The sequence below is a fragment of the Cuculus canorus genome, chromosome 38, assembly GCF_017976375.1.
Source record: "Cuculus canorus isolate bCucCan1 chromosome 38, bCucCan1.pri, whole genome shotgun sequence".
NCBI lineage: Eukaryota > Metazoa > Chordata > Aves > Cuculiformes > Cuculidae > Cuculus > Cuculus canorus.
Window position 1 is genome coordinate 905876 of NC_071438.1, and position 23489 is coordinate 929364.

At 61.3% G+C, this 23489-nt stretch overlaps 4 protein-coding genes and 1 long non-coding RNA gene across 5 annotated transcripts in view; 3 read left to right on the plus strand and 2 right to left on the minus strand.

The window, feature by feature from the left end:
* ATP2A1 (ATPase sarcoplasmic/endoplasmic reticulum Ca2+ transporting 1) overlaps positions 1 to 6843 on the plus strand; it is a 37782-nt gene extending 30939 nt beyond the window's left edge. Inside the window, exons 18-23 of the mRNA XM_054052995.1 lie at positions 776 to 861; positions 2067 to 2200; positions 3794 to 3911; positions 4556 to 4673; positions 6385 to 6410; positions 6709 to 6843. Of these exons, the coding sequence (XP_053908970.1) occupies positions 776 to 861; positions 2067 to 2200; positions 3794 to 3911; positions 4556 to 4673; positions 6385 to 6389 (461 nt within the window). The 3' untranslated portion in view covers positions 6390 to 6410; positions 6709 to 6843. The remainder of the gene's footprint in view (positions 1 to 775; positions 862 to 2066; positions 2201 to 3793; positions 3912 to 4555; positions 4674 to 6384; positions 6411 to 6708) is intronic.
* SPNS1 (SPNS lysolipid transporter 1, lysophospholipid) overlaps positions 1 to 23489 on the plus strand; it is a 47261-nt gene that overhangs the window by 5731 nt on the left and 18041 nt on the right. The window lies entirely within an intron of this gene.
* QPRT (quinolinate phosphoribosyltransferase) lies at positions 7998 to 13568 on the plus strand. The gene is made up of 4 exons (XM_054053007.1): positions 7998 to 8046; positions 9856 to 10420; positions 13158 to 13289; positions 13371 to 13568. Exons 2-4 carry the CDS (start codon positions 9860 to 9862, stop codon positions 13557 to 13559), a joined length of 882 nt encoding a protein of 293 aa, XP_053908982.1. The 5' UTR covers positions 7998 to 8046; positions 9856 to 9859; the 3' UTR covers positions 13560 to 13568.
* LOC128850064 (uncharacterized) lies at positions 13577 to 14321 on the minus strand. Its single transcript, XR_008447540.1, has 3 exons — positions 14206 to 14321; positions 13912 to 14143; positions 13577 to 13827 (listed from the first exon to the last, which is right to left on the minus strand). It is a non-coding gene; the product is annotated as an uncharacterized LOC128850064 (long non-coding RNA).
* MYL11 (myosin light chain 11) lies at positions 15360 to 22765 on the minus strand. Its single transcript, XM_054053017.1, has 6 exons — positions 22609 to 22765; positions 20209 to 20284; positions 18433 to 18537; positions 17898 to 17976; positions 16470 to 16518; positions 15360 to 15600 (listed from the first exon to the last, which is right to left on the minus strand). The coding sequence occupies exons 1-6, from the start codon at positions 22642 to 22644 to the stop codon at positions 15496 to 15498; spliced, it is 450 nt and encodes a 149-aa protein (XP_053908992.1). The 5' UTR covers positions 22645 to 22765; the 3' UTR covers positions 15360 to 15495.

The window sequence follows — 23489 nt, forward strand, 5'->3', positions numbered from 1 at the left end:
TCTATCGTGGTGGTGGTTCCATCCACACCTTCGTAGTGGTGGTGGTTCCATCTCAACATCTATGATGTTGGTGGTTCCAACCATACCTCCATAGTGGTGGTGGTTCCATCATCTTGAGCTCTATGATGGTGGTGGTTCCATCCCAACATCTATCATGGTGATGGTTCCATCCACACCTTCGTAGTGGTGGTGGTTCCATCTCAACATCTATGATGTTGGTGGTTCCATCCATACCTTCATAGTGATGATGGTTCCATCCACGCCTTCATAGCGGTGGTGGTTCCATCCACACCTTCATAGCGATGGTGGTTCCATCCATACCTTCATAGCAATGGTGGTTCCATCCACACCTTCATAGTGATGGTGGTTCCATCCACACCTTCATGGTGGTGGTGGTTCCATCTCAACATCTATGATGGTGGTGGTTCCATCCACACCTTCATAGCAATGGTGGTTCCATCTCAACCTCTATCGTGGTGGTGGGTCCATCCACACCTTCATAGTGATGATGGTTCCATCCATACCTTCATAGCGGTGGTGGTTCCATCCACACCTTCATAGTGATGGTGGTTCCATCCACACCTTCACAGTGGTGGTGGTTCCATCTCAACATCTATGATGGTGGTGGTTCCATCCACACCTTCACAGCGGTGGTGGTTCCAGATGGTCACAGTGGCCTCTTGGTTGTGGATCTCCACCGCGGTCCCTTCTCGACCTCCACGTTGGTCCCTTGGTGGCCCGTGGTGACCTCACGCCGTCGCTGTCCTCTCCCCAGGCTACGTGGGCGCCGCCACCGTGGGCGCGGCCGCTTGGTGGTTCCTCTACGCCGACGATGGACCCAACGTCAGCTACCACCAACTGGTGAGGACCAGCCCCACCGGGAGGTCCCCGGGGGCCTCGTGGGCGCCCCGACGGCCTCGTGGTGGCCCCAAGGTCCTCGTGGTGGCCCCAAGATCCTCGTGATGGCTCTCCCATCCCCACGGTGGCCCCAAGGTCCTCGTGGTGGCCCCAATGTCCTCGTGGTGGCCCCAAGATCCTCGTGGTGGCCACACTATCCCCATGGTGGCCCCAAGGTCCTCGTGATGGCGCTCCCATCCCCATGGTGGCCCCAAGGTCCTCGTGGTGGCCCCAAGGTCCTCGTGGTGGCCACACTATCCCCATGGTGGCCCCAAGGTCCTCGTGGTGGCTGCACTATCCCCATAGTGACCTCAAGGTCCTCGTGGTAGCCCCAAGATCCTCGTGATGGCGCTCCCATCCCCATGGTGGCCCCGAGGTCCTCATGGTGGCCCCAAGATCCTTGTGGTGGCCGCACTATCCCCATAGTGACCTCAAGGTCCTCGTGGTGGCCCCAAGGCCCTCATGGCAGCTCCACCATCCTCGTGGTGGCCCCAAGGTCCTCGTGGTGGCCCCACCATCCTCATAGTGACCTCAAGGTCCTCGTGGTGGCCCCAAGGTCCTCGTGGTGGCCCCAAGATCCTCGTGATGGCTCTCCCATCCCCATGGTGGCCCCAAGATCCTCGTGGTGGCCGCACTATCCCCATAGTGACCTCAAGGTCCCCGTGGTAGCCCCAAGGTCCTCGTGGTGGCCCCAAGATCCTCGTGATGGCTCTCCCATCCCCTTGGTGGCCCCAAGGTCCTCGTGGTGGCCCCAATGTCCTCGTGGTGGCCCCAAGATCCTTGTGATGGCTCTCCCATCCCCATGGTGACCCCGAGGTCCTCGTGGTGGCCCCAAGATCCTCGTGATGGCGCTCCCATCCCCATGGTGGCCCCAAGGTCCTCGTGGTGGCCCCACCATCCTCATAGTGACCTCACGGTCCTCGTGGTGGACCCAAGATCTTCATGGTGGCCCCACCATCCCCATGGTGGCCCCAAGGTCCTCGTGGTGGCCCCACCATCCTCATAGTGACCTCACGGTCCCCGTGACGGCCTCAAGGTCCTCCCCGTGACCTCAGGTTCCTCCCGGTGACCCCAAAGTCCGGACCTTCCGTCTCCCCCCCGTGACCGCGGTGACCTCCCGGCCGTGGAGGTCCTCGCGGTGGTGGTGACGGCGGTGCCGTTGTCCCCAGACGCACTTCATGCAGTGCACGGAGCACAACGCCGACTTCGAGGGCCTCGACTGTGAGATCTTCGAGTCTCCGGTGCCCATGACCATGGCCCTCTCCGTCCTCGTCACCATCGAGATGTGCAACGCCCTCAACAGGTACCGGGCCACCACCTCCACCTTCTCCTCCACCTTCTCCTCCACCTTCTCCTCCTTCTCCTTCTCCTCCACCTTCTCCTCCACCTTCTCCACCTCCACCTTCTCCTCCACCTTCTCCACCTTCTCCTTCTCCTTCACCTTCTCCTCCTCCACCTTCTCCTCCACCTTCTCCACCTCCACCTTCTCCTCCTCCTCCACCTTCTCCTCCACCTTCTCCTCCTCCTTCTCCTTCTCCTCCTTCTCCTCCTCCTTCTCCTCCACCTTCTCCTCCTTCTCCTTCTCCTCCTCCTCCACCTTCTCCTCCTTCTCCTCCTCCTCCACCTTCATCTCCTCCACCTCCTCCTTCTCCACCTCCTCCTCCTCCTCCACCTTCTCCTCCTCCACCTTCTCCTCCTCCACCTTCTCTTCCTTCTCCTCCTTCTCCTCCACCTTCACCTTCACCTCCTCCTCCTCCTCCACATCCTCCACCTTCTCCTCCTCCTCCTTCTCCTCCTCCTTCTCCTTCTCCTCCTTCTCCTCCTCCTTCTCCTCCACCTTCTCCTCCTTCTCCTTCTCCTCCTCCTCCACCTTCATCTCCTCCACCTCCTCCTTCTCCACCTCCTCCTCCTCCTCCACCTTCTCCTCCTCCACCTTCTCCTCCTCCACCTTCTCTTCCTTCTCCTCCTTCTCCTCCACCTTCACCTTCACCTCCTCCTCCTCCTCCACATCCTCCACCTTCTCCTCCTCTTCCTTCTCCTCCTCCACCTTCTCCACCTCCTCCTCCACCTCCTCCTCCACCTTCTCCTCCTCCTCCTCCTCCACCTTCTCTTCCTCCACCTTTTCCTCCACCTCCTTCTCCACCTTCTCCACCTTCACCTTCTCCACCTCCTCCTTCACCTCCACCACCTTCTCCACCACCTCCTCCTCCTTCACCTCCTCCTTCTCCACCTCCACATCCTTCACCTTCTCCTCCTCTTCCTCCACCTTCTCCTCCTCCACCTTCTCCTTCTTCACCTCCTCCTCCTCCACCTCCACATCCTCCACCTTCTCCTTCTCCTCCTTCTCCTCCTTCTCCTTCACCTTCTTCTCCTCCTCCACCTTCACCTCCTCCATCTCCTCCTTCTCCACCTTCTCTTCCTCCACCTTTTCCTCCACCTTCTCCACCTCCACCTTCTCCTTCTCCACCTTCTCCACCTCCTCCTCCTCCTTCTCCTCCACCTTCTCCTCCACCTCCTCCTTCTCCACTTCCACATCCTCCACCTTCTCCTTCTCCTCCTTCTCCTCCACCTTCTCCTCCACCTTCTCCTCCTCCTCCTCCTTCTCCTCCTCCTCCTTCTCCTCCACCTTCTCCACCTCCTCCTCCTCCTCCACCTTCTTCTCGTCCTCCTTCTCCTCCTCCTCCTTCTTCTCCTTCACCTTCTTCTCCTCCTCCACCTTCACCTCCACCTCCTCCTTCTCCACCTTCTCCTCCTCTTCCTTCTCCTCCTCTTCCTTCTCCTCTTCCACCTTCTCTTCCACCTTCTCCCTCCTCCTCCTCCTCCTTCTTGACCACCTTTTCCTCCTCCTCCATCTCCTCCTCCTCCTCCTCCACCTCCATCTCCTCGTGTCCCTCAGCCTCTCGGAGAACCAGTCGCTGGCGCGGATGCCGCCGTGGGTGAACATTTGGCTCGTGGGCTCCATCTGCCTCTCCATGTCCCTCCACTTCGTCATCCTCTACATCGACCCCCTGCCCGTAAGGCCCTGGTGGCCACCGGGCCGGTGGCCGTGGACCTGGGGATCGTGGGGGTGGTGGCCATGGAGAGGTTGATGGTGGCCATGGGGGTGGTGGTGGTGGTCCTGGGGATGGTGGTGGCCATGGAGAGGTTGGTGGTGGCCATGGAGTTGGTGGCCATGGAGATTATGGTGGTGGCCATGGGGTGGTGGCCATGGAGAGGTTAGTGATGGTCCTGGGGTTGGTGGTGGCCATGGGGTTGGTGGCCATGGAGAGGTTAGTGATGGTCCTGGGGTTGGTGGTGGCCATGGAGAGGTTGGTGGTGGCCATGGGGTTGGTGGCCATGGAGATGATGGTGGTGGCCATGGGGTTGGTGGCCATGGAGAGGTTAGTGATGGTCCTGGGGTTGGTGGTGGCCATGGAGAGGTTGGTGGTGGCCACAGGAAGTTGGCGGCCATGGGGCTGGAGGTCGTAGGGTTGATGACCAAAGGGGTTGGTGGCCATGAGGGTTCAGGCCATGGGGGTTTTGGTGGCCACGGTGGGGTTTTAGTGGCCACAGGGGGGTTGTGGTGGACACGGAGGGTTGTGGTGGACACGGAGGGTTGTGGTGGCCACGGAGGGGTTTGTGGTGGCCCCTCTGACCCCACGGTGTCCATCCCCTCCAGATGATCTTCAAGCTGACGCCCCTGGACCTGGCGCACTGGTTCATGGTCCTCAAGATCTCCTTCCCGGTCATCCTGCTGGACGAGGCCCTCAAGTTCATCGCCAGGAACTACCTGGAGGGTGAGCGGCGTTCCCGAGTCCCATCCCCGGTCTGTGGCCACCGCCGTGGGTTCCATGGGCACCTCCATCTCCGTCCCCTCCACCATCTCCCATCCGATCTCCTCTCCGTCCCCTCCACCATCTCCGATCTCCTCTCCATCCCCTCCACCATCTCCAATCTCCTCTCCATCCCCTCCACCATCTCCGATCTCCTCTCCATCCCCTCCACCATCTCCCATCTCCTCTCCGTCCCCTCCACCATCTCCCATCTCCTCTCCATCCCCTCCACCATCTCCGATCTCCTCTCCATCCCCTCCACCATCTCCGATCTCCTCTCCATCCCCTCCACCATCTCCAATCTCCTCTCCATCCCCTCCTCCATCTCCGATCTCTCCATCCCCTCCACCATCTCCGATCTCCTCTCCATCCCCTCCACCATCTCCGATCTCCTCTCCATCCCCTCCACCATCTCCGATCTCCTCTCCATCCCCTCCTCCATCTCCGATCTCCTCTCCGTCCCCTCCACCATCTCCGATCTCCTCTCCATCCCCTCCACCATCTCCCATCTCCTCTCCATCCCCTCCACCATCTCCCATCTCCTCTCCGTCCCCTCCACCATCTCCCATCTCCTCTCCATCCCCTCCACCATCTCCGATCTCCTCTCCATCCCCTCCTCCATCTCCGATCTCCTCTCCGTCCCCTCCACCATCTCCCATCTCCTCTCCATCCCCTCCTCCATCTCCGATCTCCTCTCCATCCCCTCCACCATCTCCGATCTCCTCTCCATCCCCTCCACCATCTCCGATCTCCTCTCCATCCCCTCCACCATCTCCGATCTCCTCTCCGTCCCCTCCACCATCTCCCATCTCCTCTCCGTCCCCTCCACCATCTCCGATCTCCATCTCCATCCCCTCCACCATCTCCAATCTCCTCTCCATCCCCTCCACCATCTCCTGTCCGATCTCCTCTCCATCCCCTCCACCATCTCCGATCTCCTCTCCGTCCCCTCCACCATCTCCGATCTCCTCTCCGTCCCCTCCACCATCTCCCATCTCCTCTCCATCCCCTCCACCATCTCCGATCTCCTCTCCATCCCCTCCACCATCTCCGATCTCCTCTCCATCCCCTCCACCATCTCCCATCTCCTCTCCATCCCCTCCTCCATCTCCGATCTCCTCTCCGTCCCCTCCACCATCTCCCATCTCCTCTCCATCCCCTCCTCCATCTCCGATCTCCTCTCCATCCCCTCCACCATCTCCGATCTCCTCTCCATCCCCTCCACCATCTCCGATCTCCTCTCCATCCCCTCCACCATCTCCGATCTCCTCTCCGTCCCCTCCACCATCTCCCATCTCCTCTCCGTCCCCTCCACCATCTCCGATCTCCATCTCCATCCCCTCCACCATCTCCAATCTCCTCTCCATCCCCTCCACCATCTCCTGTCCGATCTCCTCTCCATCCCCTCCACCATCTCCGATCTCCTCTCCGTCCCCTCCACCATCTCCGATCTCCTCTCCGTCCCCTCCACCATCTCCCATCTCCTCTCCATCCCCTCCACCATCTCCGATCTCCTCTCCATCCCCTCCACCATCTCCCATCTCCTCTCCATCCCCTCCACCATCTCCCATCTCCTCTCCATCCCCTCCACCATCTCCCGTCCCACCTCCATCTCCGTCCCCTCCTCCGTCTCCATCTCCTCGTGTCCATCTCACCTCCATCTTCTCGTCCCCAGCGTGACCTCCTGCTCCTCGGCCTCAGGTACCATCATGGCCGCCACGGGGAGGGGGGGGGAGGGAGGAGGGGGGTGGGTGGGTGATGAGGTCATGTGACCCAGGGATGACGTCACACAACGTCACATCGCCCAGTGACTTCACACAGTGGGCGTGGCCCGAGAGGTCATGTGACCAGGCTGTGATGATGTCACATGACCCGGCAGGGGTGGGGAGGTCATGTGACCAGGTGGGGGGGTGTTGTTGGTGTCCTGTGATGGGGGGTGGTGGTGTCACGTGTCCCCAGGGGAGGTCACCTGACCCACCCCCTCCCCTCCCCCCCACAGCCGACACCGAGGACGTCCGGAAGAAGCGGAAATGACCGCGGAGCCGCTCGGCCGCCCCATAGCGCCGTGGGGCAGCCCCACAAGTGCCTGCAGGGAGCTGCTGCCCTGACCCATAGCGCCGTGGGGCAGCCCCACAAGTGCCCGCAGGGAGCTGCTGCCCTGACCCATAGCGCCGTGGGGCAGCTCCTGTCTATGGGGCAGCCCCACAAGTGCCATGGGGGGAGCTGCTTCTCTGCCCCATAGCGCCGTGGGGCAGCTCCTGGCTATGGGGCAGCCCCACAAGTGCCGTGGGGGGGAGCTGCTTCTCTGCCCCATAGCGCCGTGGGGCAGCTCCTGTCTATGGGGCAGCCCCACAAGTGCCATGGGGGGAGCTGCTTCTCTGCCCCATAGCGCCGTGGGGCAGCCTCTGTCTATGGGGCAGCCCCACAAGTGCTGTGGTGGAGCTGCTTCTCTGCCCCATAGCGCCGTGGGGCAGCCTCTGTCTATGGGGCAGCCCCACAAGTGCCTGCAGGGAGCTGCTGCCCTGACCCATAGCGCCGTGGGGCAGCTCCTGGCTATGGGGCAGCCCCACAAGTGCCTGCAGGGAGCTGCTTCTCTGCCCCATAGCACCGTGGGGCAGCTCCTGGCTATGGGGCAGCCCCACAAGTGCCATGGGGGGGAGCTGCTTCTCTGCCCCATAGCGCCGCGGGGCACCCCCTAAGTGCTGTAGGGCAGCCTCTTGCCGTGGGGCAGCCCCCTAAGTGCCGTGGGGCGGAGCCCCCTCTGCCGTGGGGCAGCCCTGAGCGCTATGGGGCGGCCCCCTTAGTGCCTTGGATCCCTCTTCCTCGCTGTGGGGCAGCCCCTAAGGGCTATGGGGCAGCCCCCTGCAGTGGGGCAGCCCCATAGCGCTGTGGGGCAGGCGGTCGCCATGGGGCCCCCTTGTTGTGGGGTGCCCTCTAAGTGCTATGGGGTGCACCCCCTTACTTATGGGGCGCCCTCGAAGTGCTCTGGGCCCCCCCCGCTATGGGGCAGCCCCACGGCGGTGCTTATTTATTGCCAATAAAGGGAACCCAAACCCCCCCCCCTTCAGCCTCGTTTTGGGCCCGGGGGGCGGGGCCAGAGGGAAGGGGCGTGGCCAGTTGTGTGGGCGTGGTCTGAGCGGCGAGGGGGCGGGACCAATAGGTTTACTATGACCGATGGGCGTGGTCAATAGAAAGGGGCGCGGCCAAACGGTCTTATTCCGACCAATAGGGGTTAAGGGGCGTGGTCAGCGCTGGCCACGCCCCCTTCAGGCCCCCCTCATTGCCCCCCACACTCCCCCCTCGGTCCCCATTCGCCCCCCAAGTCCCGGCAGTGCAGGTGAGGGGGGACCCAGCGCCCCCCCCTCTGCCCCATAGCGAGTGGGGGGGGGAGGAATCGGCCCCACTTGGGGGTCAGAGACCCACTGCGGGGGGGGGGAGGGGCTGAGGACGTGGCGGGGGGGACTTTGGACCGGGGGGAGGGGAGGGGAGGGGGGATGTGGGGCAGGACCCACATATGGGGGGGGATGTGGGGCAGGGGGGACTCCAGGGTGAGCCCCCACACATGGGGAGGGATGTGGGGCAAGATGTGGGGCAGGGGGAGCTATGGGGCAGGGAGGGTGTGGGGCAGGACCCACATATAGGGGGGGATGTGGGGCAAGGGGAGCATCTATGGGGCGCAGCGGTCTGTGGGGCGGGATCCACATATGGGGGGGGGAATGTGGGGCGTGGGGATGTGGGGCAGGACCCACATATGGGGTGGGCTGTGGGGCAGGGGGAGCGTCTGTGGGACAGGACCCACATCTAGAGGGGGATGTGGGGTGGGACCCACATATGGAGGGAATGTGGGGCGAGGGGACGTCTATGGGGCAGGACCCACAGAAGGGGGGTCTGTGGGGCAGAATGTGGGGCAGAGAGGGTGGCTGTGGGGCAGGACCCACGTGTGGGGGGGCTGTGGGACGGGGGGGATGTGGGGTGGGACCCACACCCCAGCGGGGAGGAGATGTGGGGCAAGATGTGGGGCAGACGGAGCGTCTATGGGGCAGGACCCGCACATAGGGGGTCTGTGGGGCACAGTGTGGGGCAGGGAGTGGCCATGGGGCAGGACCCACACGTGGAGCGCTGTGGGGCAGGGAGGCATCTATGGGGCAGGACCGTGGGGCCCAGTGTGGGGCAGGGGGAGCTATGGGGCAGGACCCACACCTGAGGCCGCTCTGGCCCCGCTCTATGGTTTTCTCTGGTCCTCCAGAGCGCTGGCGCCGCTCTGCCCCCCCCCTCAATGGTCCTGGTGGTGCTCTGGCCCCTCTTTCCCACATCTCTATGGTCCTTCCTGACCCTCGAACCCCTCTGTCCCCTCTTTCTTCGTCTCTATGATCCTTCCCATGTCTCTATGATCCCCCCCCCATGATTAGAGCCACTCTGTCCCCTCTTCCCTCATCTCTATGATCCTTCTCATGTCTCTATGATCCCCCCATTACTACAGCCACTCCGTCCCCTCTTCCCTCGTCTCTATGATCCCTCTCTTGTCTCTATGATCCCCCCCATGACTAAAGCCACTCTGTCCCCTCTTCCCTCGTCTCTATGATCCTTCTCTCATCTCTATGATCCCTCCCATGTCTCTATGATCCCCCCCCATGGCTACAGCCACTCTGTCCCCTCTTCCCTCATCTCTATGATCCCTCCCATGTCTCTATGATCCCCCCCATGATTAGAGCCACTCTGTCCCCTCTTCCCTCGTCTCTATGATCCCTCCCATGTCTCTATGATCCCCCCCATGACTACAGCCACTCTGTCCCCTCTTCCCTCATCTCTATGATCCTTCTCTCATCTCTATGATCCCTCCCATATCTCTATGATCCCTCCCATATCTCTATGATCCCCCCCCATGACTACAGCCACTCTGTCCCCTCTTTCCTCATCTCTATGATCCCTCCCATGACTAGAGCCACTCTGTCCCCTCTTCCCTTGTCTCTATGATCCTTCTCTCATCTCTATGATCCCCCCCATGTCTCTATGATCCCCCCCATGACTACAGCCACTCTGTCCCCTCTTCCCTCGTCTCTATGATCCCTCCCCGTGACCGACACCCCTCTGCCCCTTCTTCTCCTCGCCTCTATGGTCCCCCCCACCCCTCTCCTCTCCCCCACAGCCCCATGGCCGCCCTCTCCCCGGACCTGTGGGCGCAGCTGCCGCCCCACAAGCTCCGCTCTTTGGCCCGGGCTTGGTTGGACGAAGACTCCCCCTTCCCCGACGCGGCGTCGGCGGCCGTGGGTCGCTCCCCGCTGCGAGCCGAGCTGCTTTGCAAGTCTCCGGGGGTGATGGCGGGCGCCCCCTTCGCCCAGGCCGCCTGGGAGGAGACGGGGTGCGCCGTCACCTGGTTGGTGGCCGACGGCCACCGGTTGCCCCCCGGCAGGACGACGGTGGCCACGGTGGAGGGTCCGGCGGCCGCGGTGCTGGTGGCCGAGCGGACGGCCCTCAACGCCGTGGGGCGGTGCAGCGGGGTGGCCACGGCGGCCGCCAGGGCGGTGGCGGTGGCCAAAGGGGCCGCGTGGCGGGGAATGGTGGCCGGGACCAGGAAGACGACGCCGGGCTTTCGTTTGGCCGAGAAATACGCTTTGGCCGTGGGGGGAGCCGAGAGCCATCGCCACGGCCTTGGAGGGGGCGTCCTCCTCAAGGACAACCACCTGGCGGCCGCCCGCGCCCCCCTCGAGAAGGTGGGGGGCGGGGAACCCCCATTGGGGGGAAAGGGGGGGATGGGAATGGGGGACGGACCTCAAAATGGGGGGGGGGAATGGAGGGGGGACCTCAAATTGGGAGGGAATGGGGGAGAAAATGGAGGGGGGACCTCAAATTGGGGGGAAATGGGGGGACAAAATAGAGGGGGGACCTCAAATTGGGGGGGGAAATGGAGGGGGGACCCCAAATTGGGGGGGGGGGACGTGAATTGGGGGAAACGGGGGGATGGGAATGGGGGACGGACCTCAAAATGGGGGGAGGAATGGAGGGGGGATCTCAAATAGGGAGGGAATGGGGGAGAAAATGGAGGAGGGACCTCAAATTGGGGGGAAATGGGGGGAGAAAATAGAGGGGGGACCTCAAATTGGGGGGGGAAATGGAGGGGGGACCCCAAATTGGGAGGGAATGGGGGGAGAAAATGGAGGGGGGACCTCAAATTGGGGGGGGGGGGACGTGAATTGGGGGAAACGGGGGGATGGGAATGGGGGACGGACCTCAAAATGGGGGGGGGAAATGGAGGGGGGACCTCAAATAGGGAGGGAATGGGGGAGAAAATGGAGGGGGAACCTCAAATTGGGAGGGAATGGGGGAGAAAATAGAGGGGGGACCTCAAATTGGGGGGGGAAATGGAGGGGGGACCCCAAATTGGGGGGAAATGGGGGGAGAAAATGGAGGGGGGACCTCAAATTGGGGGGGGGGGGAACGTGAATTGGGGGAAACGGGGGGATGGGAATGGGGGACAGACCTCAAAATGGGGGGAGGAATGGAGGGGGGACCTCAAATAGGGAGGGAATGGTGGAGAAAATGGAGGGGGGACCCCAAATTGGGAGGGAATGGGGGAGAAAATGGAGGGGGGACCCCAAATTGGGGAGGGGGGACATGAATTGGGGGGAAATGGGGTGATGAGGGGGGGGGAAATGGGGGATGGACCTCAAAATGGGAGGGAAAGGGGGAGAAAATGGAGGGGGGACCCCAAATTGGGGGGAAATGAGGAGGGGGGACATAAATGGGGGGGATGGGGGGAGGGACCCTAAAATGGGGGGGGTGGAAATGGGGGAAGGACCTCAACTGGGGGGTCAATGGGTGGAGTTGGGGGTCAATGGGTTGAGGTGGGGGTCAGTGGGAGGGACCCCAACTTGGAGGTCAATGGGGGGGACCCCAACTTGGGGGTCAATGGGTGGAATTGGAGGTCAATGGGGTGGACCCCAACTTGGGGGCCAAATGGGTTGAGGTGGGGGTCAATGGGGTGGACCCCAACTTGGGGGCCAATGGGTGGAGTTGGGGGTCAACGGTTTGGGTTGGGGGTCAATGGGGGGGACCCCAACTTGGGGGCCAATGGGTGGAATTGGAGGTCAACGGTTTGGGTTGGGGGTCAATGGGGGGGACCCCAACTTGGGGGTCAATGGGTGGAGTTGGAGGTCAATGGTTTGGGTTGGAGGTCAATGGGGGGGGACCCCAACTTGGCGGTCAATGGGTGGAATTGGGGGTCAATGGGGGGGACCCCAACTTGGGGGCCAATGGGTGGAATTGGAGGTCAACGGTTTGGGTTGGGGGTCAATGGGGGGGACCCCAACTTGGGGGCCAATGGGTGGAGTTGGAGGTCAATGGGGGGGACCCCAACTTGGGGGTCAATGGGTGGAATTGGAGGTCAATGGGGGGGACCCCAACTTGGGGGTCAATGGGTGGAGTTGGAGGTCAATGGGGGGGACCCCAACTTGGGGGCCAATGGGTGGAGTTGGAGGTCAATGGGGGGGACCCCAACTTGGGGGTCAATGGGTAGAATTGGAGGTCAACGGTTTGGGTTGGAGGTCAATGGGGGGGACCCCAACTTGGGGGTCAATGGGTGGAGTTGGAGGTCAATGGGGGGGACCCCAACTTGGGGGTCAATGGGTGGAGTTGGAGGTCAATGGGAGGGACCCCAACTTGGGGGTCAATGGGTGGAATTGGAGGTCAACGGTTTGGGTTGGGGGTCAATGGGAGGGACCCCAACTTGGGGGCCAATGGGTTGAGGTGGGGGTCAATGGGGGGGACCCCAACTTGGGGGTCAATGGGTGGAGTTGGAGGTCAACAGGTTGGGTTGGGGGTCAATGGGGGGGACCCCAACTTGGGGGCCAATGGGTGGAGTTGGGGGTCAATGGGAGGAATCCCAACTTGGGGGTCAATGGGTGGAATTGGAGGTCAACGGTTTGGGTTGGGGGTCAGTGGGGGGGACCCCAACTTGGGGGCCAATGGGTGGAGTTGGGGGTCAATGGGTTGAGGTGGGGGTCAATGGGGGGGACCCCAACTTGGGGGCCAATGGGTGGAGTTGGGGGTCAATGGTTTGGGTTGGAGGTCAATGGGGTGGACCCCAACTTGGGGGTCAATGGGTGGAATTGGGGGTCAACGGTTTGGGTTGGAGGTGAATGGGGTGAACCCCAACTTGGGGGCCAATGGGTGGAGTTGGAGGTCAATGATTTGGGTTGGGGGTCAATGGGGGGGACCCCAACTTGGGGGTCAATGGGGGGGACCCAAACTTGGGGGTCAATGGGTGGAGTTGGAGGTCAATGGTTTGGGTTGGGGGTCAATGGGGGGGACCCCAACTTGGGGGCCAATGGGTGGAGTTGGGGGCCAATGGGTTGGGTTGGGGGTCAATGGGGTGGACCCCAACTTGGGGGCCAATGGGTGGAGTTGGGGGCCAATGGGTGGGTCCGTGGGGCGCCCCCCATCTCCCCGCAGGTGGTGGGAATGGCGCGCGGCGCCGGGGGCTTCACGCAGCGCCTGACGGTCGAATGCAGCTCCATGGCCGACGCCGTCCGCGCCGCCAAAGCCGGAGTGGACATCGTCCTCCTCGACAACTTCACCCCCCAGGTTCTGCCCCCTAAGTGTGGGGCCGGAGAAGATGTTGGGGTGGGGCCGCCCCACGGACTGACGTTGCCCCCCACCCCGCAGGAGCTCCACGAGGCGGCGGCGGCGGTGAAGGCCACCGACCCCCGGGTGATGGTGGAGGCCAGCGGGGGGATCGACCTGGAGAACCTGCCCCGCTTCTTGGGGCCCCACATCGACGTCGTCTCCATGGGGTGCCTGACCCACGGCGTCAGCTCCCTCGACTTCGCCCTCCGCGTCGTGGACCAGCCCTGAGCGACCCACAACCGTCTGCCTTCATGGGACCCCCCGAAACCCTCCGGGGGACCCAATCCCACCTCGAGGAGATCCCCAAATCCACCATGGAGACACCAAAACCCTTGGTGTGACCCTATCCCACCTCAAGGAGACCCCAAAATCCACCATGGAGACCCCAAAACCCTTGGTGTGACCCTATCCTACATCAAGGAGACCCCAAAATCCACCCTGGAGACCCCAAGATCCACCATGGAGACCCCCAAATCCACCCTGGAGACCCCAAAATCTACCATGGAGACCCCCAAATCCACCCTGGAGACCCCAAGATCCACCATGGAGACACCAAAATCCACCCTGGAGACACCAAAACCCTTGGTGTGACCCTATCCTACCTCAAGGAGACCCCAAAATCCACCATGGAGACCCCCAAATCCACCCTGGAGACCCCAAAACCCTTGGTGTGACCCAATCCCACCTCAAGGAGATCCCAAAATCCACCCTGGAGACCCCAAAACCCTTGGTGTGACCCTATCCTACATCAAGGAGACCCCAAAATCCACCCTGGAGACCCCAAAATCCACCATGGAGACCCCAAAATCCACCTTGGTGCCCCCAGAACCCTTGGTGTGACCCTATCCTACCTCAAGGAGACCCCAAAGCCCACCCTGGAGACCCCAAAATCCACCCTGGAGACCCCAAAACCCTTGGTGTGACCCTATCCTACATCAAGGAGACCCCAAAATCCACCCTGGAGACCCCAAGATCCACCATGGAGACCCCCAAAACCCTTGGTGTGACCCTATCCTACATCAAGGAGACCCCAAAATCCACCCTGGAGACCCCAAAATCCACCATGGAGACCCCCAAAACCCTTGGTGTGACCCTATCCTACCTCAAGGAGATCCCAAAATCCACCCTGGAGACCCCAAGATCCACCATGGAGACCCCCAAATCCACCCTGGAGCCCCCAAAACCCTTGGTGTGACCCTATCCTACATCAAGGAGACCCCAAAGCTCACCCTGGAGACCCCAAGATCCACCCTGGAGCCCCCAAAACCCTTGGTGTGACCCTATCCTACCTCAAGGAGACCCCAAAGCCCACCCTGGAGACCCCAAAATCCACCATGGAGACCCCAAAATCCACCCTGGAGACCCCCAAAACCTTTGGTGTGACCCTATCCTACATCAAGGAGACCCCAAAGCCCACCCTGGAGACCCCAAAATCCACCCTGGAGACCCCAAAAACCCTTGGTGTGACCCTATCCTACCTCAAGGAGACCCCAAAATCCACCCTGGAGACCCCCAAGTTCACCTTGGTGACCCCAAAACGTTTGGTGGGATCCCATTCCACCTCGAGGCAACCCTAAAACCTACTCTGGAGGTCCCAAAACCTCATCCTACATCAAGGGAACCCCAAAATCCCCTTTGGTGTCCCCCAAACTCACCCTGGAGATCCCCAAGTTCAGCTTGGTGACCCCAAAACCCTTGATGGGACCCTATCCCACCTCCAAGGGACCCCAAAACCCACCTTGGAAACCCTAAAATCCACCTTGGTGACTCCAAAACCCTTGGTGAGCCCCCAAAATCCACCTTGGAGATCCCCAAGTTCACCCTGGTGACCCCAAAACCCTTGGTGGGACCCTATCCCACCTCCATGGGACCCCAAACCCCAACCTTAGCGACCCCAATACCCTTAGCGAGACCCCAACCCACATCAAGAGGACCCCAAAAACCCACCTAGAAGACCCCAAACACCCACCCTGGAAACCCCGAAGTTGAGGTTCTCCTTCCTGAACCCCAAAATACAGACGCGTTCGCTTCCAAAAAAAAAAGAGAGATGTTTTATTCCCAACCGAACCCCAAAAGGAAGGTTGGGGGGGCGGTCCAAGAGGCCAGGTGGGACCCCGAGGTCACCCGGGGGTGGGGCGGTCCCCAAAATATTTTGGGGGGCCCCTCACTCGCCCTCTTTGTCCTCGCCGTGGGTGATGATGTAGCAGATGTTCTTGTAGTCCACGTTTCCGGCCACGTCGGGGGGGAAGGCGGCCCACATGTTCTTGATCTGGGGGGGAACACCCCGAAAATCAAGCAGGGGACCCCCCCAAAAAATCAAGGGTTGGGGGAACACCCCAAAAATCCAGGGGTCTGGGGGCCAAATGGGGGGTTCCCACCCACCTCTGGGACATGGAGGATACCGACGTCTGCCCCGTTGTGGGGTGGAAGGGGTTAACGGGAGTGGGGCAGAGGGGGGATTTGGGGTGAAAAAAGGGGGATTTGGGTCAAATAGGAGGATTTGGGGTGAAAAGGGGCGATTTGGGGTGAAAAGGGGCGGTTTGGGGTGAAAAAGAGGGGGGTTTGGGGGGCAAATAGAGAGTTTTGGGGTGCTTTTGGGGGTCACTTGGGGGGAAAAAGTAGGGTTTTGGGGTACAAGAGGGGGATTTGGGGTCGCGGGGTGGGGATTTTGGGGTCCAAGAGGGGGGTTTTGGGGTGAAAAGGGGGGTTTTGGGGTACAAGAGGGGGATTTGGGGTCCCGGGGTGGGGGTTTTGGGGTCCAAGAGAGGGGTCTTGGGGTGAAAAGTGGGGTTTTGGGGTACAAGAAGGGGATTTGGGGTCCCAGGGTGGGGATTTTGGGGTCCAAGAGGGGGGTTTTGGGGTGAAAAGGGGGGTTTTGGGGTACAAGAAGGGGATTTGGGGTCGCGGGGTGGGGATTTTGGGGTCCAAGAGGGGGGTTTTGGGGTGAAAAGGGGGGTTTTGGGGTACAAGAAGGGGATTTGGGGTCACGGGGTGGGGATTTTGGGGTCCAAGAGGGGATTTTTGGGGTGAAAAGGGGGGTTTTGGGGTACAAGAGGGGGATTTGGGGTCGCGGGGGGGAATTTTGGGGTCCAAGAGGGGGGTCTTGGGGTGAAAAGGGGGGTTTTGGGGTCCCCTCACCTCCTCGGGGGTGAAGCGATCGCACTGGGTCGTCAGGAGCTCCTCCAGGCTGGGGGGGAGGGAGGGGTGAGAGGTGCCTCCCAGTGCTCCCAGTGCCCCCCAGTTCCCCCCAGTTCCCTGTTCCCGGTCCTCCCAGTGCCCCCAGTTCCCCATTCCCAGTCCTCCCAGTCCTCCCAGTGCCCCCAGTTCCCCATTCCCAGTCCTCCCAGTGCCCCCAGTTCCCCCCAGTGCCCTGTTCCCAGCCCTCCCAGTGCTCCCAGTTCCCCCCAGTTCCCTGTTCCCAGCCCTCCCAGTGCTCCCAGTTCCCCCCAGTTCCCCATTCCCAGTGCTCCCAGTGCCCCCAGTTCCCCATTCCCAGCCCTCCCAGTGCCCCCAGTTCCCCCCAGTGCCCTGTTCCCAGCCCTCCCAGTGCCCCCAGTTCCCCCCAGTTCCCTGTTCCCAGTCCTCCCAGTGCCTCCCAGTTCCCCCCAGTTCCCTGTTCCCAGTCCTCCCAGTGCCCCCAGTTCCCCCCAGTTCCCTGTTCCCAGTCCTCCCAGTACCTCCCAGTTCCCCCCAGTTCCCTGTTCCCACTCCTCCCAGTGTCCCCAGTTCCCCCCAGTTCCCCCCAGTTCCCTGTTCCCAGTCCTCCCAGTGCCCCCAGTTCCCCATTCCCAGTCCTCCCAGTGCCCCCAGTTCCCCCCAGTGCCCTGTTCCCAGTCCTCCCAGTGCTCCCAGTGCCCCCAGTTCCCCCCAGTTCCTTGTTCCGAGCCCTCCCAGTGCCCCCAGTTCCCCCCAGTTCCCTGTTCCCAGCCCTCCCAGTGCTCCCAGTTCCCCCCAGTTTCCCCAGTTCTCTGTTCCCAGTCCTCCCAGTCCTCCCAGTGCCCCCAGTTCCCCCCAGTTCCCCGTTCCCAGTCCTCCCAGTGCCCCCAGTTCCCCCAGTTCCCTGTTCCCAGTCCTCCCAGTGCCTCCAGTTCCCCCCAGTTCCCTGTTCCCAGCCCTCCCAGTGCCCCCAGTTCCCCCCAGTTCCCTGTTCCCAGCCCTCCCAGTGCCCCCAGTTCCCCCCAGTTCCCCCCAGTGCCCTGTTCACAGCCCTCCCAGTTCCCCCCAGTTCCCTGTTCCCAGCTCTCCCAGTGCCCCCAGTTCCCCCCAGTTCCCCATTCCCAGTCCTCCCAGTGCCCCCAGTTCCCCCAGTTCCCTGTTCCCAGTCCTCCCAGTGCCTCCAGTTCCCCCCAGTTCCCTGTTCCCAGTCCTCCCAGTGCCCCCAGTTCCCCCCAGTTCCCTGTTCCCAGTCCTCCCAGTGCTCCCAGTTCCCCCAGTTCCCCATTCCCAGTCCTCCCAGTGCCCCCAGTTCCCCCCAGTTCCCTGTTCCCAGTCCTCCCAGTGCTCCCAGTTCCCCCCAGTCCCCTGTTCCCAGTCCTCCCAGTACCTCCCAGTTCCCCCAGTACTCACAAGCTCTTCTTGATTGACCCTTTCCCGTCCGGGTCCAGGACCTTGAACGCCCCCATGATCACATCCTCAGGGTCGGCGCCTGCAGGCACTGGGAGTTACTGGGAGCACTGGGAGGGCTGGGAATAGGGAACTGGGGGGCACTGGGAGGGCTGGGATTGGGGTACTGGGGGAACTGGGAGGGCTGGGAACAGGGAGGGTTGGGATTGGGGCACTGGGGGAACTGGAATCGGGACACTGGGCAAACTGGGAGAGCTGGAATCGGGGCACTGGGCAAACTGGGACCTGCGGGGGAAGGGGGGGGCAGTATTTCCTGCTTTGGGGTGGCACTTCCCGCCTTGGGGTGGCATTTCCAGGTGGAGGGGGTGACACTTCCTGCTTCCTATAGGACTTCCTGCTTCCTATAGGACTTCCAGCGTGGGGGATGGGACTTCCTGGGTGGCATTTCCGGGTTGGGGGGTGTGATTTCCGGGTGGGACCGGAAGTGCGAGGCGGAAATTTCCGGGTGGACCCGGAAGTGGGGGGGGGGGGGGCTGACCCTTGAGCTTCTCCCCGAACATGGTGAGGAAGACGGTGAAGTTGATGGGCCCCGAGGCCTCTTTGATCATGGCGTCCAACTCCTCGTTCTTCACGTTCAGGCGCCCTGCGGCCAGTTAAACCAGTACCACACCAGTTAGACCAGTACGACACCAGTTAAACCAGTTAAACACCAGTTAAACCAGTTAAACACCGGTTAAACCAGTAACACGAGTGCTCCCAGTGCTCAAAAACCAGTTAAACCAGTGACACCAGTGCTCCCAGCTCCTCGTTCTTCGCGTTCAGGCGCCTGGCGACCAGTTAAACCAGTTAAACACCAGTTAGACACCAGTACGACACCAGTTAGACACCAGTTAGACACCAGTTCGACCCGACAAACACCAGTTCCACCAGGGAAACCAGCGACACCAGCGCCCAAAAACCAGTTAAACCAGTGACACCAGTAAAACCAGTGCCCTAAACCAGTGAAACCAGTGACACCAGTGCTCCCAGCTCCTCGTTCTTCGCGTTCAGGCACCCGGCTACCAGTTAAACCAGTTAAACACCAGTTAAACCAGTTAAACACCAGTTAAACCAGTAACACCAGTTAAACCAGTAACACCAGTGCTCCCAGTGCCCAAAAACCAGTTAAACCAGTGACACCAGTAAAACCAGTGCTCAGAAACCAGTGAAACCAGTGACACCAGTAAAACCAGTGCCCTAAACCAGTTAAACCAGTGACACCAGTGCTCCCAGCTCCTCGTTCTTCATGTTCAGGTACCCGGCGACCAGTTAAACCAGTTAAACACCAGTTAAACCAGTTAAACACCAGTTAAACCAGTAACACCAGCGCTCCCAGTGCCCAAAACCAGTGAAACCAGTGACACCAGTGCCCAGAAACCAGTGAAACCAGTGACACCAGTGAAACCAGTGACACCAGTAAAACCAGTCCCCTAAACCAGTTAAACCAGTGACACCAGTAAAACCAGTGCTCAGAAACCAGTGAAACCAGTGACACCAGTAAAACCAGTGCTCAGAAACCAGTGAAACCAGTGACACCAGTAAAAATAGTGCCCTAAACCAGTGAAACCAGTGACACCAGTGAAACCAGTGCCCTAAACCAGTGAAACCAGTGAAACCCCAATGCCACACCAGTTAAACCAGTTAAACCAGTGACACCAGTGCTCCCAGCTCCTCGTTCTTCGCCTCCAGCCACCCTGAGCCAGGTAAAACCAGTTAAACCAGTTAAACCAGTGACACACCAGTTAAACACCAGTTAAACCAGTGGCACACCAGTTAAACCAGTTAAACCAGCGGCACACCAGTTAAACCAGTTAAACCGGTGACATCGGCGCCCAAAGCAACCACCAAAACCAGTGAAACCAGCACTCCCAGTGCCTCCCAGTGCTCCCAGTACCCTCCTCCTCCCTCTTAAGCCCCTCCCCTTTAGGCCCACCCCCTTCTGCCCAAAACCAGTGCTCCCAGTGCCCCGAAACCAGTGCCTCCCAGTGCCTCCCAGTGCCCCGAAACCATCCCTCCCAGTGCCTCCCAGTGCCTCCCAGTGCCTCCCAGTGCCTCCCAGTGCCCTGAAACCATCCCTCCCAGTGCCTCCCAGTACATCCCAATCCCTCCCAGTACCCTCCTCCTCCTTCTTGGGCCCCTCCCCTCTAAGCCCCACCCCTTCTGCCCCCAAACCATCCCTCCCAGTGCCTCCCAGTGCGTCCCAGTGCCTCCCAGTGCCCTGAAACCATCCCTCCCAGTGCGTCCCAGTGCCTCCCAGTGCTCCCAGTAAGCCCACCCATGGCGGCGAAGGTCTCCCGAAGGTCATCTTTGTCGATGATGCCATCGCGGTTCTGGTCGATGACGGTGAAGGCCTGAGGAGCAAAGGCTGATGGGAAGGGGCAAACTGGGAGCACTGGGAGGCAGCGGGGGGGGCACTGGGGGGAACTGGAGGGAACTGGGAGGCATTTGGGGGGTACTGGGAGGCACCGAGAGGGAACTGGGAGGCATTTGGGGGGTACTGGGAAGCACTGGGAGGGAACTGGGAGGCATTTGGGGGTACTGAGAAGCACTGGGAGGGAACTGGGAGAACTGGGAGACAGTGGGGAGGACCGGGGAGGCATTTGGGGGGTACTGGGAGGCACTGGGAGGGAACTGGGAAGCACTGGGAGGGAACTGGGAAGGAATAGGGAGGCATTTGGGGGGTACTGGGAAGCACTGGGAGGGAACTGGGAGGCATTTGGGGGTACTGGGAAGCACTGGGAGGGAACTGGGAAGGAATGGGGAGGCATTTGGGGGTACTGGGAAGCACTGGGAGGGAACTGGGAAGGAACGGGGAGGGAACTGGGAAGGCACTGGGAGGCATTTGGGGGTACTGGGAAGCACTGGGAGGGAACTGGGAGGCATTTGGGGGTACTGGGAAGCACTGGAAGGGAACTGGGAAGCAACTGGGAGGCATTTGGGGGGTACTGGGAAGCTCTGGGAGGGAACTGGGAAGCACTGGGAGAGAACTGGGAAGGAATAGGGAGGCATTTGGGGGTACTGGGAAGCACTGGGAGGGAACTGGGAGGCATTTGGGGGGTACCGGGAAGCACTGGGAGGGAACTGGGAAGGAACGGGGAGGCATTTGGGGGGTACTGGGAAGCACTGGGAGGTAATTGGGGGGTACTGGGAAGCACTGGGAGGTAATTGGGGGGTACTGGGAAGCACTGGGAGGGAACTGGGAGCACTGGGGAGGAACTGGGGAGGCATTTGGGGGGTACTGGGAAGCACTGGGGGTGAACTGGGAGCACTGGGAGGCAGTAGGAGGGAACTAGGGGGGCATTTTGGGGGAACTGGGAATGGTGGGAGCAGGGTGCTGGTGGGACTGGGATTACTGGGAGCACTGGGATCCCCGCTCTGGGGGGTTACTGGGAGCACTGGGATCCCCGCTCTGGGGGGTTACTGGGAGCACTGGGATCCCTGCTTTGGGGGGTACTGGGAGCACTGGGATCCCCGCTCTGGGGGTTACTGGGAGCACTGGGATCCCCGCTTTGGGGGGTTACTGGGAGCACTGGGATCCCCGCTCTGGGGGGCTACTGGGAGCACTGGGATCCCGCTCTGGGGGGCTACTGGGAGCACTGGGATCCCCGCTCTGGGGGGCTACTGGGAGCACTGGGATCCCCGCTCTGGGGGCTACTGGGAGCACTGGGATCCCCGCTTTGGGGGGTTACTGGGAGCACTGGGATCCCCGCTCTGGGGGTTACTGGGAGCACTGGGATCCCTGCTCTGGGGTTACTGGGAGCACTGGGATCCCCGCTTTGGGGGTTACTGGGAGCACTGGGATCCCCGCTCTGGGGGTTACTGGGAGCACTGGGATCCCCGCTCTGGGGGTTACTGGGAGCACTGGGATCCCGCTCTGGGGGCTACTGGGAGCACTGGGATCCCCGCTCTGGGGGTTACTGGGAGCACTGGGATCCCGCTCTGGGGGCTACTGGGAGCACTGGGATCCCCGCTCTGGGGGGTTACTGGGAGTACTGGCATCCCCGCTCTGGGGGGGTTACTGGGAGCACTGGGATCCCCGCTTTGGGCGGCTACTGGGAGCACTGGGATCCCCGCTCTGGGGGGTTACTGGGAGCACTGGGATCCCCGCTCTGGGGGGTTACTGGGAGCACTGGGATCCCCGCTCTGGGGGGCTACTGTGAGCACTGGGATCCCCGCTCTGGGGGGTTACTGGGAGCACTGGGATCCCCGCTCTGGGGGTTACTGGGAGCACTGGGATCCCCGCTCTGGGGGGTTACTGGGAGCACTGGGATCCCCGCTTTGGGGGGTTACTGGGAGCACTGGGATCCCCGCTCTGGGGGGGTTACTGGGAGCACTGGGATCCCCGCTCTGGGGGGTTACTGGGAGCACTGGGATCCCCGCTCTGGGGGTTACTGGGAGCACTGGGATCCCCGCTCTGGGGGGTTACTGGGAGCACTGGGATCCCCGCTCTGGGGGTTACTGGGAGCACTGGGATCCCCGCTCTGGGGGTACTGGGAGCACTGGGATCCCCGCTCTGGGGGGTTACTGGGAGCACTGGGATCCCCGCTTTGGGGGTTACTGGGAGCACTGGGATCCCCGCTCTGGGGGTTACTGGGAGCACTGGGATCCCCGCTCTGGGGGCTACTGGGAGCACTGGGATCCCCGCTCTGGGGGTTACTGGGAGCACTGGTTTCACCTCCTTGAACTCCTGGATCTGGGTTTGGTCGAACATGGAGAAGACATTGGAGCTGCCCTCGGCCGCGCGGCGCTTCGCCTTCTTGGGGGCCTGATTTGGGGTGAAAAACGGCGATTTTGGGTCCGGGGGGGGAATTTTGAGGTAAAAAAAAAGAGCAATTTGGGGTTCGAGGGGGAAATTGGGGGTGGAAAAGGGGTATTGGGGGGGAAAAAGGGGGGTTTGGGGGGGGAAAAAAGGGGGGTTTTGGGTCCCAGAGGGGAAGTTTTGGGGTAAAAAAGGGGGATTTTGTGTTCAGAAGAGAAAGTTTTGGGGTAAAAAAGGGGGATTTGGGGTTCAGGGGGGAAATTGGGGGGGGGAAGGGGTATTGGGGGGAAAAAAGGGGGGTTTGGGGGGGAAAAAAGGGGGGATTTTGGGTTCAGAAGAGAAAGTTTTGGGGTAAAAAAGGGGGATTTGGGGTCCAGGGGGGATTTTGGGGGGTATAAAGGGGGATTTGGGGTTCGAGGGGGAAATTGGGGGGGGGAAGGGGTATTGGGGGGAAAAAGGGGGGTTTGGGGGGGAAAAAAGGGGGATTTTGGGTCCCAGAGGGGAAGTTTTGGGGTAAAAAAGGGGGATTTGGGGTCCAGGGGGGGATTTTGGGGGGTAAAAAGGGGGATTTGGGGTTCGAGGGGGAAATTGGGGGGGGGGAAAGGGGTATTGGGGGGGAAAAAGGGGGGTTTGGGGGGAAAAAAAGGGGGGTTTTGGGTCCCAGAGGGGAAGTTTTGAGGTAAAAAAGGGGGATTTGGGGTTCAGAAGAGAAAGTTTTGGGGTAAAAAAGGGGGATTTGGGGTCCAGGGGGGATTTTGGGGGGTATAAAGGGGGATTTGGGGTTCGAGGGGGAAATT

Excerpts from the sequence above, each read along its gene's own strand:
- QPRT (XM_054053007.1), top strand. The coding sequence starts at position 9,860 with ATGGCCGCCCTCTCCCCGGACCTGTGGGCGCAGCTGCCGCCCCACAAG. Across the intron at positions 10,421-13,157 it reads CCCGCGCCCCCCTCGAGAAG|GTGGTGGGAATGGCGCGCGG; the intron begins GTGGGGGGCGGG and ends ATCTCCCCGCAG. Across the intron at positions 13,290-13,370 it reads TCGACAACTTCACCCCCCAG|GAGCTCCACGAGGCGGCGGC; the intron begins GTTCTGCCCCCT and ends CCCACCCCGCAG.
- MYL11 (XM_054053017.1), bottom strand. The coding sequence starts at position 22,644 with ATGTTCGACCAAACCCAGATCCAGGAGTTCAAGGAG. Across the intron at positions 18,538-20,208 it reads GGAGACCTTCGCCGCCATGG|GGCGCCTGAACGTGAAGAAC; the intron begins GTGGGCTTACTG and ends AACTGGCCGCAG. Across the intron at positions 15,601-16,469 it reads ATCGCTTCACCCCCGAGGAG|ATCAAGAACATGTGGGCCGC; the intron begins GTGAGGGGACCC and ends GTTCCCCCCCAG.